This window comes from Sus scrofa, chromosome 13, assembly GCF_054392235.1.
Source record: "Sus scrofa isolate SSC_HxYL_T2T_F1_AM1 chromosome 13, Sscrofa_HxYL_maternal_Yorkshire_Landrace_v2.0, whole genome shotgun sequence".
Taxonomy (NCBI): Eukaryota; Metazoa; Chordata; class Mammalia; order Artiodactyla; family Suidae; genus Sus; species Sus scrofa.
This window is the reverse complement of record NC_139395.1, coordinates 196,527,082-196,543,766: the sequence shown is the minus strand read 5'-3', so window position 1 is coordinate 196,543,766 and position 16,685 is coordinate 196,527,082. Positions and strand designations below refer to the sequence as shown.

General features: G+C 34.6%; 1 protein-coding gene across 1 annotated transcript in view; it reads right to left on the bottom strand.

The window, feature by feature from the left end:
* The window catches only part of LOC106508546 (uncharacterized), a 498,796-nt gene that overhangs the window by 186,379 nt on the left and 295,732 nt on the right, over positions 1-16,685 (bottom strand). The window contains exon 5 of the mRNA XM_084991761.1: positions 15,902-15,950. Within this exon, the coding sequence (XP_084847887.1) occupies positions 15,943-15,950 (8 nt within the window). The 3' untranslated portion in view covers positions 15,902-15,942. The remainder of the gene's footprint in view (positions 1-15,901; positions 15,951-16,685) is intronic.

The following is a 16,685-nucleotide window of genomic DNA, read 5'->3' as shown; positions in this document are numbered from 1 at the left end:
AAGCATCAAAGTGGTTAAATTAAGGACTCAGATTCAGAAGCGAGCAGAGCTGGGCTTCGCCCCTGGCTCCACTACTTACTGTCTGCATAACTTGGGTATATTATCTAAACTGTCCAAACTTTGTTTTTTTTAATCTCAAAAAGTGGAACCAAAAATAATAACTAACTTCATTATTAGTTCTAAGTACTTTATGCCTATTAACACGATTAGTCTTTACAACCACTCTATGAGATTGATATTATCATTATTTCTTTTCTATAGATGAGAAAATTAAAACACAGAGAGTTAAATACATTGCCAAAAGCCACAATAGTAAGTGGCTGGGATTGAATCCTAGACATTCTGGCTCCAAGACTGTAACCACCGTACACACTGTTTTCCTGATAATAACAGCTTATCTCAGAGTGTTGTTGTGAGGACAAAATTAGATAAAGTCTATGAAATACTTGTCAATATCAGCTGCTACTATCATCATAAATTTCTAGACCAAAGTCATAGGTACCCTTTTCTCTACACGACTTCTTATAGCACTTATTCGACACCACATGGCTTACATACCACCTTTTATTGTATCACTTTAAAATCGTGTCTTATTACATCATGTAGATTATAAACTGTGTGAAGCTAAGGATAGTGTCTAAAGCTACCCTATGATTTGTAAATATTAATAGAATTCCAATAAGTCAATGTATGCCATTTTAAAATGTATTATTATGACCCTCATCAAAAATTCACAGTTTCTTAGATCCTCTAGCTTACCAAAGTGCTGCTTATTCTGACAATTAATGCTTCTCCAATTTTTGCATTTTTGCTTTTGTTTGTAGGGTTGCAAGGTGTGGCATATGGAGGTTCCCAGGCTAGGGGTCATATCAGAACTGGTGCAGTGTGGTATCTGAGCTGCATCTGTGACCTACACCACAGCTCAGGAACAGGATCCTTCAACCAATGCCGGATCCTGAACCCTCTAAGTGAGGCCAGGGATTGAATCAGTATCCTCATAGATACTAGTTGGGTTTGTTTCCACTGAGCCACAATAGGAACTCCTTGATTCTCCAATTTTTGATACCTTTTCCTGAGCTAAACTTCCCTTTATCAAAGTATTTCTTAGCCCCAGTTTCTTGCTTCTGAATCTGGCCTATTGCTGTACCTGTCTTCATTCAGTACCTCAAGCATGATCTCAGCTCCCCAGCATGCCCAGTCTCATCTGTCCGTACTGGTTCTAGAATGTGCTTGAGGCCTCAGGGCTTGAACACAGACGCCAAGCTCAAAGGTTACACCCACAGTCACCCGGACTGCACCCTTGGTGCTTGTGTGGAGTTAACAGGAAACACTAGATCAGAATGTTGTTAACTATTATTGCCAAATAGATACATTGAGAAAATCAATAGGGAAGAGCTAACCTCTTAAATGTTAAGAACATTGCTTATTAAAAAATAATACTTGATGCTGTGCAGCAAAAATTAACAGAACATTGTAAGTCAATTATAATAAAAAATTAAAAATACTAATGAAAAAATAAATAAAAAATAATACTCAAAATTATCAAAAAACATTGCATGAAAAGTTATCTCCACTATATGTTATGAATGTTAATTACAAAAGAATCCAGTTGATACACATAAAAATTTATACCATAATGTGCATGTTTTTATTCATGCACATTATGGTATATAACCTTTCATATATTTTCCTATGCTTATATAATTGTGAATAATTTCTCTTATTTCTTATTTATTCACATTTTCCATTTTTACAGTAAACATTTACCATTCATACAATGAGTATATTATTTAAAAACCCACTAAGTGATAACATGTTAATTTATCCTTGCTATTATCCCAATACCATGTAATTAGCAATTTAGTGTATCAGTAATCCGAAGAACTAAATTTTACTTGCATGTTTTATTCCTTAAGATCCTTCCTAACATCCGTTTTTCAAACTAATTTTTTTTTTTTCTTTCTGGCATCAGCTACACAAATTGTTGATGATTTATACAGCTGCTTTAAATGTATTCCAAATTTCAGGGATAGTTTTTGTTCAATTTTTAGTTAACTATATATCTTTCTTAGGCAGTCAATTTTTGCTGGTCCCTAGAGTTGTCACTTAAAGCAAGTTTCCTATACGCATGCAGTTTCTCACACCATCTATTTAGAAAATATAGTACTCTAAAAGCAAGTTAAGTCATCTGGGTTTTACATAGGTGTTGTAAAAGAATGGAGTTGCCCTTTCCTTTGGGGGAATAATAAACTTTAAAGTGGCATGTAGCAATTAACAAAACAAATGGCGTGTCCTCTATACATTAATACTAAAACACACACACATACACACAAAAACAAAAAACTAACCCTATTATGAAGTATGAAAACAAAATATCATAAACTTTTATACAATAAAAATGGTCTTTAAACCATCATTCACTGGCATGTTATATTAACACAGCAATCCAGATGTACAATGTTCCCACATAAAACCAAAACAGTCTATTTTCTAGAGTGAAGTAATGCTGATGATCAGTTTTAGCCCAGAGCACTGACCAAACATGGATAATTTTCGAAGGAGCCATGACCGTAAAGATCTGCCTGAACCTCCATCAAGCAAATTGCTGGTGAAGAGATACAAAAGAAACTCTACTAAAATTTAGGCAACTGAAGTAGGAAGGCAGGCAATGGATGTACTACATAAACAAATTTGTGTGAGGAAAATATATAGGCACAGAAAACATTTTAAAAGAGGTATTAAAAATTGGGTAAACTTTTTTTTTTTTTAATACCTCTTTTAAAATGTCAATAGCCAGGACATGGAAACAAACCAAATGTCCATCGACAGGTGATTGGATTCGGAAGATGTGGTATATATACACAATGGAATACTACTCAGCCATAAAAAAGAATGACATAATGCCATTTGCAGCAACATGGATGGAACTAGAGAATCTCATACTGAGTGAAATGAGCCAGAAAGACAAAGACAAATACCATATGATATCACTTATAACTGGAATCTAATATCCAGCACAAATGAACATCTCCACAGAAAAGAAAATCATGGACTTGGAAAACAGACTTGTGTCTGCCTGATGGGAGGGGGAGGGAGTAGGAGGGATTGGGAGCTTGGGCTTATCAGACACAACTTAGAATAGATTTACAAGGAGATCCTGCTGAATAGCATTGAGAACTATGTCTAGATACTCATGTTGCAACAGAAGAAAGGGTGGGGGGAAAACTGTAATTGTAATGTATACATGTAAGGATAACCTGACCCCCTTGCTGTACAGTGGGGGAAAAAAAAAAAAATTGGGTAAACATGGTTATATCTCTCCACGCTGGCATTGTAAGAGGTTTGCAATTCAACTCTTGCTATCAGCTTCATTACTGATATTCTAAGACTCAAATATTCTAAGATTTAGAGATAGAGAATTCTTCTATCGAAATTCCTATGGCTATTTAGAATATCTGCCCCTTAAGACTGTCAAGAATGATTATTAATTGATCTGAGTACCTATGTCCAAGGCTTTCAGTCTGAAGAAACTGTAAGTTGCTGATTAATGAATTTTGGGTCACCGTTTTTTTCTTGAATAAACTCATGTAGTAAGAATCCAATATGAATGAAACACAAGATACTTGATCCTTGATCCAGGTCTACTCTATGGTGCTCAGCAAGACATGGAGGAAGGGGCTAGACTTGGACTTTGTCCCATGACCTTGTGACCCTGACATTCACAATCCCTGCTTTAGGAATTTTAGAAGATTTTCAGAGGAATTTTGGAGAGGTTAATGTGAAGGTGAAATACAGTCACATACGAATGTTTTTAGTAAGCTGAAAATACTTGTAAAGACTATTTGGTGACCTTATTATTCATCCTCTTCCTCTGAGGCTACTGGGGAGTGAGCGGGGGAGAAGAAAGAGAAAGTGCAGATCTCAGGAGTTCCCATCTTGGTGCAGCAGAAATGAATCCGACTAGGAACCATGAGGTTGCAGTTTGATCCGTGGCCTCGCTCAGTGGGTTAAGGATCTGGCATTGCCGTGAGCGGTGGTGCAGGTCGGATGCGGCTTGGATCCTGCATTGCTGTGGCTGTTGTGTAGGCCAGCACCTATGGCTCCAAGTCAACCCCTAGCCTGGGATCCTCATTATGCTGAGAGTACGTCCCTAAAAAGCCAAAAAAAAAAAAAAAAAAGAAAAAAGTGTGGCTCTCTAGCATGTACACATGTGGCTAATCTATTTTTTACAGATTTGGATTTAGGTCCTGAAGCTCATTTGTATGACTCCATACTCCACATATTTATAGTAAGGGTTTAGTTGAATGTTTCCTTATTTATATCAAATTTATATCTACACATCTTGAAAGCTCAAGCACCAACAACAATCAAAACAGAGAAAAACCAATAATAACCACCCATCATAAAGAACTTGCTCTGTGTCTAAGATGATGATAGGTGCCTTCAATTGTCCTGTAATTCCCACAATGACCAGTTTCATAAAGCGGAAACTAAGACACTGGGGGCTAATTAACATTGCCTAAGGGGTTCCACATAGATGCTTGTTTATCCTACTTTCCACATTTCTTTTTGTGTGTGATTATACACTCTAATTCCTTATCATATCAGACTAAAGAGCTTTGACCTTTGTAGATAAAGCTAACAGTAATTCACCAAATCACTTTAAAAAAATTAAGATGTAGCAAGTATAAATTCCCACTCCAATTTAGGAGTGCAAGGGTATGAGGATAGGCTAATTATTTTTATATTTTGATTAATTGCAAGGTCCCTAAAAAATACTTTTACCCAGTAAAATGCCTGGGAGTGTGGTACCCTTTTCTAGGATTTTTTTTTAATAGTGCTAAAATATACATATTATCATAGAATTTGTCATTTTAAGTATACAATTCAGTGGCATTAAGTACATTCACATTGTTGTACAACAGCTCACCGCAGTGTATCTCCAGAACTTTTTAAATCCTAAACTGAAACTCTGTAACCATTAAAGAGCAACTCCTCATTTCCTCATTCCTCCAGCCACTGGTAACCACTGTTCTACTTTCTGTCTTTGTTTATGTATTTGTCTATCCTACATACCTCATGCAGTTGGAATCACATGATATCTGTCTTTCTGTGTCTGGTTTATTTCACTTAGCATAATGTCTTCAAGGATCATCCATCCTATAGGATGTATCAGAATTCCATTCCTCTCTTAGACTATCCCAGCCTATGTATATACCACATTTTGTTTTCCCACACATTCATCACCGAACATTTGGGTTGCTTCCAACTTTTGGCTATTATGAATAATGGTGCTGTGAACATAGGTAAACAAATACCTGTTCAAGTTCTTGCTTTCAATTCTTTTGTTTCTATACCCACAATGTTGGCTTTTTTTTTTTTTTCCTTCTACAACAGAACATAGGTATTGCATCTTTGGGAAACAGAATTCAATAATTCCTTGATCTCTTTATATAACATCCACTTGAATTTCAGCATCCAATAAATATAGCCTAATAATTTTATTTCTTAACTGTATTAGGCTGACCATACTGAAGAGATTTTACCAGTTTACATTTGTCTTGTCATCATCTTTGCCACTTAGAATATTAGTCTTTAAACTCTATGGTAATAAAAGTTACTTTCATAATAAAACTGGTTTATAACTCATCTTTTATATAAATTAAAAAGCTGAAAAGATTTCAAATTCTCAAATTTCAGAGAACAGAGAAATTTTCAGAAAGAAAATTAAAGTATGTTATTTCTCACCTGATAGCATATATAAATAAATATCTGTTTTAACCTCAATTTCAGTTAATAACATCTTACTCTGCCTCAAATTCATAATTTAAAATTTAGCATTTTTATAATTCTTTACGTGTTCTCTGTAGTTCACCAACAAAACATTATAAAAGTAAAAATATGTACATTTTAGGAAAAACTTAAAACCTGAGGATCAAAAATAGGAAACATCTACTCACATAGGAAAAAGCACAAACTTCGCTCAAAAGAAAGCAGAACTGTTTTTCATCCAAATGGATGAAAGTTATCATCCCTTTATCAGTCATAAATCTAAAATCTTATTTTTGGAGCAAAACATTATAAATATTAATTATTCATTACATATTGTTATAATTCAGAAAACAACTAAGAAATTTAATACAGCTTATTAAATCATGTAAAAATATTTATACAGCATAAAAAAGATGTGACCAAAAATTCCAATACATAAAATATGATTTGCTCTAATAATTTAGAAAACAATAGAAGTTCCCATTGTGGCTCAGCAGTAATAAACCCAACTAGTATCCATGAGGATGTGGGTTCCATCCGTGGCCTTGCTCAGTGGGTTGGGGATCCGGCATTGCTGTAAGCTGTGGTGTAGGTGGCAGATGTGGCTCAGATCCCACATTTCTGTGGCTGCGGTGTAGACCAGCAACTGCTGCTCCAATTCGACCCCTAGACTGGGAACCTCCATGTGCCACAGGTGTGGCCCTAAAAAGCAAAAAAAAAAAAAAAAGAAAGAAAGAAAGAAAGAAAATAATAGATATTTTCATGGCCTATCTTCCCCACATTAGGCTTATAATATTATTACATTTAAATTAAATGTTAAATCTTTACCCTTTGATGTCCTCATCCTTTATGCATATGTGCTGCATCACATGATTTGATGTTGAACAAAAAAGATTACCCAAATAAACCGTGCTACATCGAGTCAATGAAATATTACTCAGTGTTAAAAAGAAATGAGCTATCAAGCCATAAAAAATATGGAAGAAACTTAAGTTTGTGTGTAAGAGGCCCATGTGAAAGGGCTACTACATGCAGTATGACTCCAACTACATACATGACATTCTGGAAAAGGCAAACCTATGGAGAGAGTAAAGGGGTCAATGGTTGCTGGGAGGTAAGGGAGAGGGAGGAACGAAGAGGTGAGGCAAAGAGGATTTTTAGGGCAGTGAAAAAAAACTCTGTGTGATATTGCAATGGTGGATGCCTGTCATTATACATTTGTGCAACCCATAGAAGGCACAGCACCAACAGTAAACACTAATATAAACTATGGACTGTGTTTTATAATGATGTGACAATGCAGGCACAACAATGAATGTGCCACTCTAATGGAGGCATTGAAAATGGGGGGTAATTAACCATGAATATGTGGGGGCAGGGGGCCTATGGTAACTTTCTGTATGTTCCTGCCAGTTTTTCTGTGACCCTAAAACTGCTCTAAAAAAAAATAAGTGCATTACCTCCCATTCTAGTCTTGGTTCCAGGTACTACAAAAAGGCAAAAGTAAATAATCCCAAAATTTATTTATCCAGAGCAATTCTTTCTGTTTCCTGGACCAAACTGGATTTATTTACAGAATAATTCATCGATTTCATATTTATTTTATTTTTGGATGAAACCTCAAGCTAAAACCTTTCACAGATTTATATCAGGCTTCTTTTACGGGAATTTCAAAGTTGTCTTTCCAGTGAATAAAACTTTTAGGGTGTGAATACGTGCAAGTGTCTATAAATGTACTGTGACACTTGTTGGTGATATTAGCATTTATTGGCCACTAAGTGCTAAACATTATGCTACATAATTTATGCATTTATTTTTTTAACTGAAGTATAGTTGATTTACAATATTGCATAAGTTTCAGGTGTATAGTAATTCAGTATTTATATTTTTGCAGATTATATTTTATTATAGGTTGTTAAAAGATCTTGAATATAATTCCCTGTGCTATACAGTACATCCTAGTTGCTTATCTATCTACACACAAAACAGAAACAGACTCACAGACATAGAAAACAAACCTATTGTTACCAAAGGAAGGGGGTGAAGCAGAGGATTAACTGATATAAATTACCAAACATAAAATAGATAAGCAATATTTAGTTTTAACTATATAAAATTGTCAGATGCTTATTATTAATCTATAAAAAGGGCAATTGCATTTGGCTCATTACGAGATTATTTCTTAGCTCATTTATTCCTTATGAGAACCATGAGATGCGTGTGCAACTGCTTTTTATTTTACAGATGATGAAATGGAAGCTTAGAGATGCTAAGCACTTGCCCAAGGTTACCTACACAGTAGGTAAGCCACAAAGTCAAGAAATGAATTTGGCAATTTGACTCTTCAGGTTGTTGAATGAGCTACTCTACTACATTGTAACAAGATAAAGCACAGTGAAGTATACTCTACCCGGGTTTTGCTTCGGTTTCTGGACCCTTTCCCTTTGATAACCTACTCAAAGGCTATCACTACTCAAAGTACAGCCTGATCAGAAAGAGCAACATGAGCATCAGCTGAGGGCTGTTGGAAATGCAGGATCTCAGGCCCTACTGTAGGCTGACTGAGTCTGAATCTGTGCTGTAACAGGATTCCCAGATGCTTTGGTAGGTATCTTCAAATTTGAGAAGAACTAATTTAAACTTTCTTAATTCTGAAGACCTAATGGGGCTTATGCAAAACAATTAATTTACATTCCGAGAGGTAAAAAGAAAATACGTGTACAAATAATAAAAATGCCCTGGTTCAGATTACCTCACTGTATTCAGTGAGAAATAACATTTTATGTTTAATTTTGGTTTCAAAATGAATTTCACAGATGCATGCATCTTTTCCCACCATTTTTTCTTCCCACAAACCTCTTTAACTTATTCAGTGAATAGGTTTCTATTATGTTTCAATATCCATAAGGTTGCGTTTCCCAGCTTGCTCTTCTTAGGAGACACACAAATCACAAATTGTGGCTTTCTCTTTCCTTCTAGAAATTTAGGGTTTATGCAATCCATGACACAGTGACATGGATTATTTCCTCCCACTAGATGGCAGTAACGGCAATTTAATAATACATTGTATAAAGCAACTGCCAGCTTGCCACATGCACAGCAAACAATGACTCTTTGTGTGAGGGTTTTGTGAATTGCTGGGTTTAATATACAGAGCAATGACTTAGTGACAAATTAGAGAATACTTTTTGCTATTGAAATCTATGTTTAAATTTCCTTATGCTTACTTTCCAAGATTAAAAGCAGTCTTGTTTGCATATATCTTACCTCTAGCTATAACAATCAGCTATTATGAATATTTTCTACTGGTAAGTGTTTGAAAATAGACAGGGGGATGCTAAAATAAGATACTCTGTTAGCACAACTGTCAATAAATCATTTCATTCTTCCAATTTTTAGGGAGATTTTTCTATTTTTTCCCTATCAAAGACTATGTGTGTATAACTTCTAAATGCAGGAATTCAAGATTTTCATGAGAAATCACATTTTGGGTTGCTAGCTTCATATTTTATTAAGTTTTTTCCTAATAAATATTTGAAGAGCAGCACATGCAAATACCATACTGCAGAAGTTAAGCAATAACAGCAAGGAGAAAATGGGTCTCTTGTAAAGTGATAAGAGGTTTTTATAAATGGAATTCTATTGACGTTCTATTTAGTATTTAAATATGACTTCTTGCATTCAGAATGTTTTCATATAAATATTTAACAATTGTGTTAAATAAAGGAAGAAAGTTATTAATCGAAATATAAAGTCCTTTGAGGATACAATTATGCAACCTCACAGATTTTACTATTGTTCAGATTTGTCATATAATAATCTACGTTAAACTGCAAGTGCTAGCCCAGTGCCTCTCAAAGATAATGGTGATAAAGACTAAGATGATTGTTTTTCCCAGTCATGGACAATACAAATGAATCCCTTGAAAAATTAGATTAAAACATATTAAAACATGCATATGTTATTATTAGAGTCAACAGACACAAAATAATTCCGTCAAGTCTTTATAAAATTTTCTAATGCTTACTGTCAATTTTTATACTGATGTGTTTAATGATTGGGAGCAGACAATTCTCAGAAGGGCCTGCCCAGTGAAACAATTTGCATGGAGTCCTGCTCTACATTTTTTTTATTATTATATTTGATTTACAGCATTGTACCAATTTCTGTTGTACATCATAGTGGCCCAGCCATACATATATACACATTTTTTCTCATACTATCTTCCATCATTCTCTATCCCCAGAGATGGGATATAGTGCCCTGTGCTGTACAGTAGATTGCTTCCTTGTTTCCCACCAGATGAGGCTTCATCTGCTGGGAGTGTGTTCTGTTTTAAGCAACCACACATAGTGAAAAACAAGACCAGTCAAATATATCCTTGGAAAATTCCTGAGGAAGGGGCCAGTGTGAAGACCAAACTGGGGTCTCTAGAAAAGTCTGACAAAGGTAGGATTTTTTTCTTTTTTTTCTTTTTAGGGCTGCACCCACGGCTTATGGAAGTTCCCAGGCTAGGGGTCGAATCAGAGCTACAGCTGCCTGCCTACACCACATCCACAGCAATGCAGGATCTGAACCCTGTCTGTGACCTACACTGTAGGCTCACAGCAACGTAGGATCCTTAACCCACTAGGTGAGGCCAGGGATCAAACCCATGTCCTCATGGATACTAGTCAGGTTTGTTAGCACTGAGCCATGAAGGGAACTCCTCTTTTTCTTTTTAAATTTTGTTCCTTCGGTTATCTAGACTATTGTAATTGGTTTGTATTTAGGTACTATGCAGTATGAAAAAACTTCTTTTTAAACTCTGGATAAATATATGGTACAAGATGGGTGCTCATGATCTGATACTTCTGGGCACAGAGGCTAATTCTTTTCTCCCAGCTGGGGCTCACTTGAGGCTTTGCCTTTTTCCTCTCTGTATCCGTCCCACCCCCTTTGTCCCTAGATTGAGTACTGATGACCAAACTCTCTTCTAGGGCCAGATCTAGAGATTAAACAATGGCGACTTATACTACAAGAAAGAAAACAGAACCCTGTCCCTACATGAACAATCTAACAGCTTCCAGACATCAGCTGAGCAATATATGCTCACTTGGTAGCATTATGAAAGATCACACAAACAATTTTCCATGGTGACATCTTTCAGAAGGCATGCTGGTGCCAGGCCAAAGGCAAATAGACTAGAACTTTTGTTTCTATATCTGAGATCTCAATTATGTTTGGGTATTGTCATATTAACTTTCTAAAGAGCAGTAATTTAATTTCAAGATAATTCCATAAAGATTTATGAAAGAATATCATGTAAATATTGACATATACATTTTGAAGGTGTTTGACATATGTCAAACTAACTTTTGCAACATATGTCTTATATTTAAAATACAAAAGGAGCTCAATGTCAACTTTTATTAGTTAATCATATGTAAGTGAGTTGAGACCAGATTGAATTTCATGATTAGACTATTTCAGATTGGGCCTTAGGTATGCAAATTTATATATCCTTAAATTGGAAATGTTTACTAAAAGGCAAATACTCATGGAGTCATTTTTTTTTTTTGTATTTCTGAGCATCACTAATACCTTTTATGATTTGATATGTTCCATGCTTTTTCTTCTAGTTTAATGTACAAAATGTGAATTATATTAAAATTATCCACCTCATTTACATACCAGATAGGTAAATATATTTAAGTTTCTTAAGTATATAAACTGAGTTGTCAGACCTAGAACAGACTGGAACATTTGATCTGTACTAGTATTTCCCCATTTGGCTTAATGCTCTGTTTTTGTTTGTTTATTTTGCTACCATATCAAAGGTGTATGTCTTAAAATATCAATCAGTGTTTGAAACTCAAGTTAAAATAAGCACTATTCATCATTCTGCCAGGCTAAAAAAATCCCAATCAAAACAAAGCTAGCCCAAAAAAACAAAACAAATAAATTACACACAAAAAATTTTAAAACCACACAAAACAGTCACTTGTGATGAAACATGATGGAGAATAATGTGAGAAAAAGAATGTATATATGAATGTGTGACTGGGTCACTCTGCTGTACAGTAGAAAATTAACAGAACACTGTAAACCAACTAAAATGTAAAAAATAAAAATCATTAAAAAAACCCCACAAAACAGATTTATATACCCTTTGTTAAAAAGCCATTCTCAGGAAAATAAAGAAGTAATAATTTGAGGAAGAAACAAAAATACTATTTTTGAGAATAGCTTCTCTCCCATGCTAAGCCATGGATTGTAAAGAATACAGCTAATGTTATGCAAGTTGTCTATGTGTATGTATCATCTATATCAGTTTAGGCTGAATAGTGAAAACAAATATACAAAACATCAATACAGGAAAGTCAGTCACAGCTAAAGATTAACTGGTGCTCAAAAATGTCAACTTAGAATGAAGGGATATATTTAGATTTTTCAGACCAAATTTTCATATAAATGAGGGGGGAAAGCTTGATAAGGACTTAATTTTTTAAAATATAAATAGAATTTAATGCAAATGGGTTTATATGTAAAAATGAGGCTTTAATTATAAGTTACAAAGTAACTTCAGAATGAATAAAGTCTTAGATGTTATACATATTCTTCTTAAACAATTCTATGTGGTATACTACATCCCCAAATCCTTTATGATTGATTTTAGCAGGAATAAAGAGTCATGTTTGTAAAAGACATTTGAGGGGACTATCATTTTTCCTAAGGGCATCTATTATAAGCCTTTTGCTAATGCCAGCAATGAAATGATAATGACAAAGAGGATGAAGATAATGGTATTTATATAGGACTTACTATAGGCCAATATTGTTTTGAAGATTTTATATGTATTATTCTATTTTGTTATTCAAGTCATTCTGTTTAAAAGCACCAAGTGGATGTTAGTCCACTCTTGAGAAGTACTGTAAGTGTTTAACTGGTTTTCCACTTTTCTCTCAGGCTATTCTTTACAAGCAAAGCACTCTCTTAAAAATGGAAATCAATTCACATCTCTGATCCAAATGGCTTCCCATTTGACTGAGAAAAAAAAAAAATTCAGAGTTCCCATGGTGGCTCAGTGGTAACAAACCCAAGTAGTATCCAGGAGGATTCGATCCCTGGCCTTGCTCATTGGGTTAAGGATCCAGTGTTGCCATGATCTGTGGTGAAGGTGGTGGATGCGGCTCAGATCTGGTGTTGCTGTGGCGGTGGTGTAGACAGGCAGCTACAGCCCTGATTAGACCCCAAGCCTGGGAACCTCCATATGGTAGGAAAGGAAGGAAGGAAGGAAGGAAGGAAGGAAGGAAGGAAGGAAGGAAGGAAGGAAGGAAAGAAGGAAGGAAGGAAGAAAGAAATCCAATATTCTTAATATAACCAACAAGAGCTCACATGGCTTTGCCCCACCACACTGGCCACTTTGGTCCTGTTCAAATACGTCCTTTGTCCTTGGAGCCAGTGCTCTCAAAAGTGGTTCCGGAACCTTGGGAACTTGATTCTGGCTCTTCCTTCTGCTTGGAATGCTCTTTCCCAGGTAACTCATGCTAAGTACACTCTACTTTTTCAAGTCCCTTCTCAGAGGCTATCAAGTCAGAAAAGCCCTTCCCAATCTAAAATACAAGATATCCTCCCCCAACCTCCTACCCAACTTTTTTTCTTCTTCACAGTATTGACAGCATCAAAAACAATATAGTATTTTTTATTTGGTTGTTACTTTAATGTCTGCACCACCTTCTGTCCCATCACTGTCTCTAGAATGTAAGAGCCATGATTGTCAAAACTTGTGTTCACTACTGTAACTCTACCACTTAGAAGATTACAGAGTACATAGTAAGTGCTCAATCAACACTGATGGATTGAATTGAACTACTCATCAATAGTCTCTGAACACTTGGCTCGGCTAAAATTTCCTGATCCACACTCTTAATGCCAAATCCAGGCTCTGGTCTGAACAAACACATGCACACACAGAACATCCTTAGACAGAGACTTAAAAACTCATTTGTGCTTTTTAGGGCCACCCTGGCAGCATATGGAGGTTCCCAGGATAGGGGTCAAATCAGAGCTGTAGCTGCTGGCCTACACCACAGCCACAGCAATGCCAGATCCAAGCCATGTCTATGACCTACACCACAGCTCACAGAAACCCCAGATCCTTAACCCACTGAGTGGAGCCAGGAATTGAACCCACATCCTCATGGATACTAGTCAGATTCATTTCCGCTGAGCCACAACGGGAACTCCAAGAAATTTCTTAAAAGCACAACCTAGCTTTATCGTACTCTTGTGTTAGTATTTAAATTTTGTAAAATAAAAATATATTTTCTATGCATTTTTAAAATTTAAGGGGGCAAAATGTTGATGCACCTCTCAGCATAGTGAGTATATGTACATATCAGTATAATGTGTGGAATACATAAATACATAATAGATATAACATCAGTATAACATCGATATTATCAGAAGCAATGTAATATATACAAAAGATGAATATATATGACATACAATGTTTTATATAATCTATACTATGTAGCTTTCTGATGACCCATGTCATTCTAAACAAAATTACTAACTTTTTTTTCTTTTTAGGGCCTCAACTGTGGCATATATATGGAGCTTGGAGAAGCTCACATGAGTGAGGCAGAGGTGCGTGTATGAACTTTGACGCTGGCTACCTCAGAGAAGGGAAGAAATTGAAAGGAGGAAAGGTTAGTAACTTTCTCTTACAGCAATGTTTTGAGTTTCACAACATATTGTCTTTACAATTCTATGTCTATATAATTATATATATTTAAATAGTCATATATACCTACATAATTTACTCATATATACTTATAAAACTTATTTAAATCTATTATAATCATTTTATATAAAACATGTAGTTACATATCTATAAAATATATAATGATATATTACTGTATATCCACATAATCTCTATGTGTGTACATTACTATGTGAGCAAACATATATACATATTTAAATATACATATTTAAATTCACTGTTTTTTTTTTTTCTTTTTACAGCTGCACCTGTGGTTTATGCAAGTTCCCTGGCTACGGGTTGAATCAGAGCTGCAGCTGCAGGCCTATGCCATAGCCATGACAATACTGGCTCTGAGCCACATTTGTGACCTATGCTGCAGCTTGTAGCAATGCTGGATCCTTAACCCACTGAGCGAGGTCAAGGATTGAACTGCATCCTGGGGGGACTATGTCAGGTTCTTAACCCACTGAGCTACAACAGTAACTCCTCACCAGTTGTTTTTAATTTAACAGTATTTAATTTAACAGTATTTTCCTGTGTTTTATTTCTGAGGCTGTCTTTATTAAGCAGTTTTTTGTATCAGCTGTCTTGAGGTAAGAAATGTTATAAACAAAAAGTATATCTTAATGTACGAGAGGAAGTAAATCTGTTGCATGAAAATAGCACTTTATGAAAGTACTGGTTGATAATTTTGCCAGAGGAGATATTTTAAATTATTCTAAGGAATCATGAAAAAAGGCAAAATATTTCGTCCAGTCCATTGCATATGATATATGTCCGTTTCAGAAGAGAACATATAGCTGATCAAAATAGTTTATAATAAATATGAAACATTGAGATTTATAGTTAGAAACAGCAATGGTAATATATAAATATTAGTAATGTAAGTGTATTACTAACAAGGGTCATATAAGTCGATTTTTAAAGACGGTTATTATCAGACCTATTTCATTGGATTAAATAAGATCTTCTGGCTGACAAAGGTTTAAGTCCAGCATAAAAATAATTATTTTCAGCACAGCAAAAGAAACAGAGTATGTTATTGTTACTGTCAAAATACTGAGTTCGTAAGTATTTTACCAAAAAGAAAAACTGTTTTGGGAAAAAAGGATATTGAATTAGAAGGGAAATACTTTTGTTGACTTTTCTCAAAAACAGGACTACACTGAAACTTGCCAAATCCAAAAATTATTGACTAGTGGAGTTTAATTAAAAATATTTTGGCTTCACAGAAAAATATACTTTGTGGTTTAGGCTTTTTCACATTCTATTCCCTGCACTGGCATATAAAATTAGAAGGGAAAAAAAATCACCACATACTGTATATATGTTATAGCACAATAATAAAATGATAATGTCTTTCGAATAAGTAAGACTTACTGTTATTTCTGAGTCATTCCTTTACAAAACCATTTTAATGATCAGTAACCTGAAAGGAAAATAGATAAATCAAGATATGGTCATCATTAAAAATGCCCATGAAATTTGCTAAAATAGTACAATTTAAATGTACTCAACAACAACAAAAACTTTAAATATGAGATAAATATGCAATGTGACAGATGTGTTTATTAACTAGATGAGGAAATCCTTTCACAATATATACACATATCAAGTCATCACAATGTGTACCTTAAATATTTTGCAATTTTATTTCAATTATACCTCAACAAAGAGGAAACTTTTTAAAATGTCTGTGAATTAACATACATTCAAAGTGTTCAATTTATATTTATTTAAAAAAATCTTAAAATCAAAATATTCTTAATACAGTGGGAGACTAAAAAATTTAAAGATTATTCTTTACATGCTGTCAGTTAGAACCATCTTCCCTATAATAAAAGTAGACATCCTTTTGGTTTCCCTAAAAATTACTGCACAATAATAGTATCAATAATATCAATAAATATTGATAGAATAACCAATCCAATTGATTATAAAACCAATCCAATTGATTATAGGTCTGCTTTCTAAATGTGGAAGTATACAACTTCCCAACATCAAAATTCACAGGGGTTAAAATTAATAAAAATGTTTAATAGGTCCAGCCAAAGTTAAGTTTATGTAAATTGACATTGAAGTAAATTGTGCTCTTGCTCTTCTTATTTTTATAGTTGTTTACAGAATACCACAAATATTTTAGAGACAAAAGACTGTCACACAG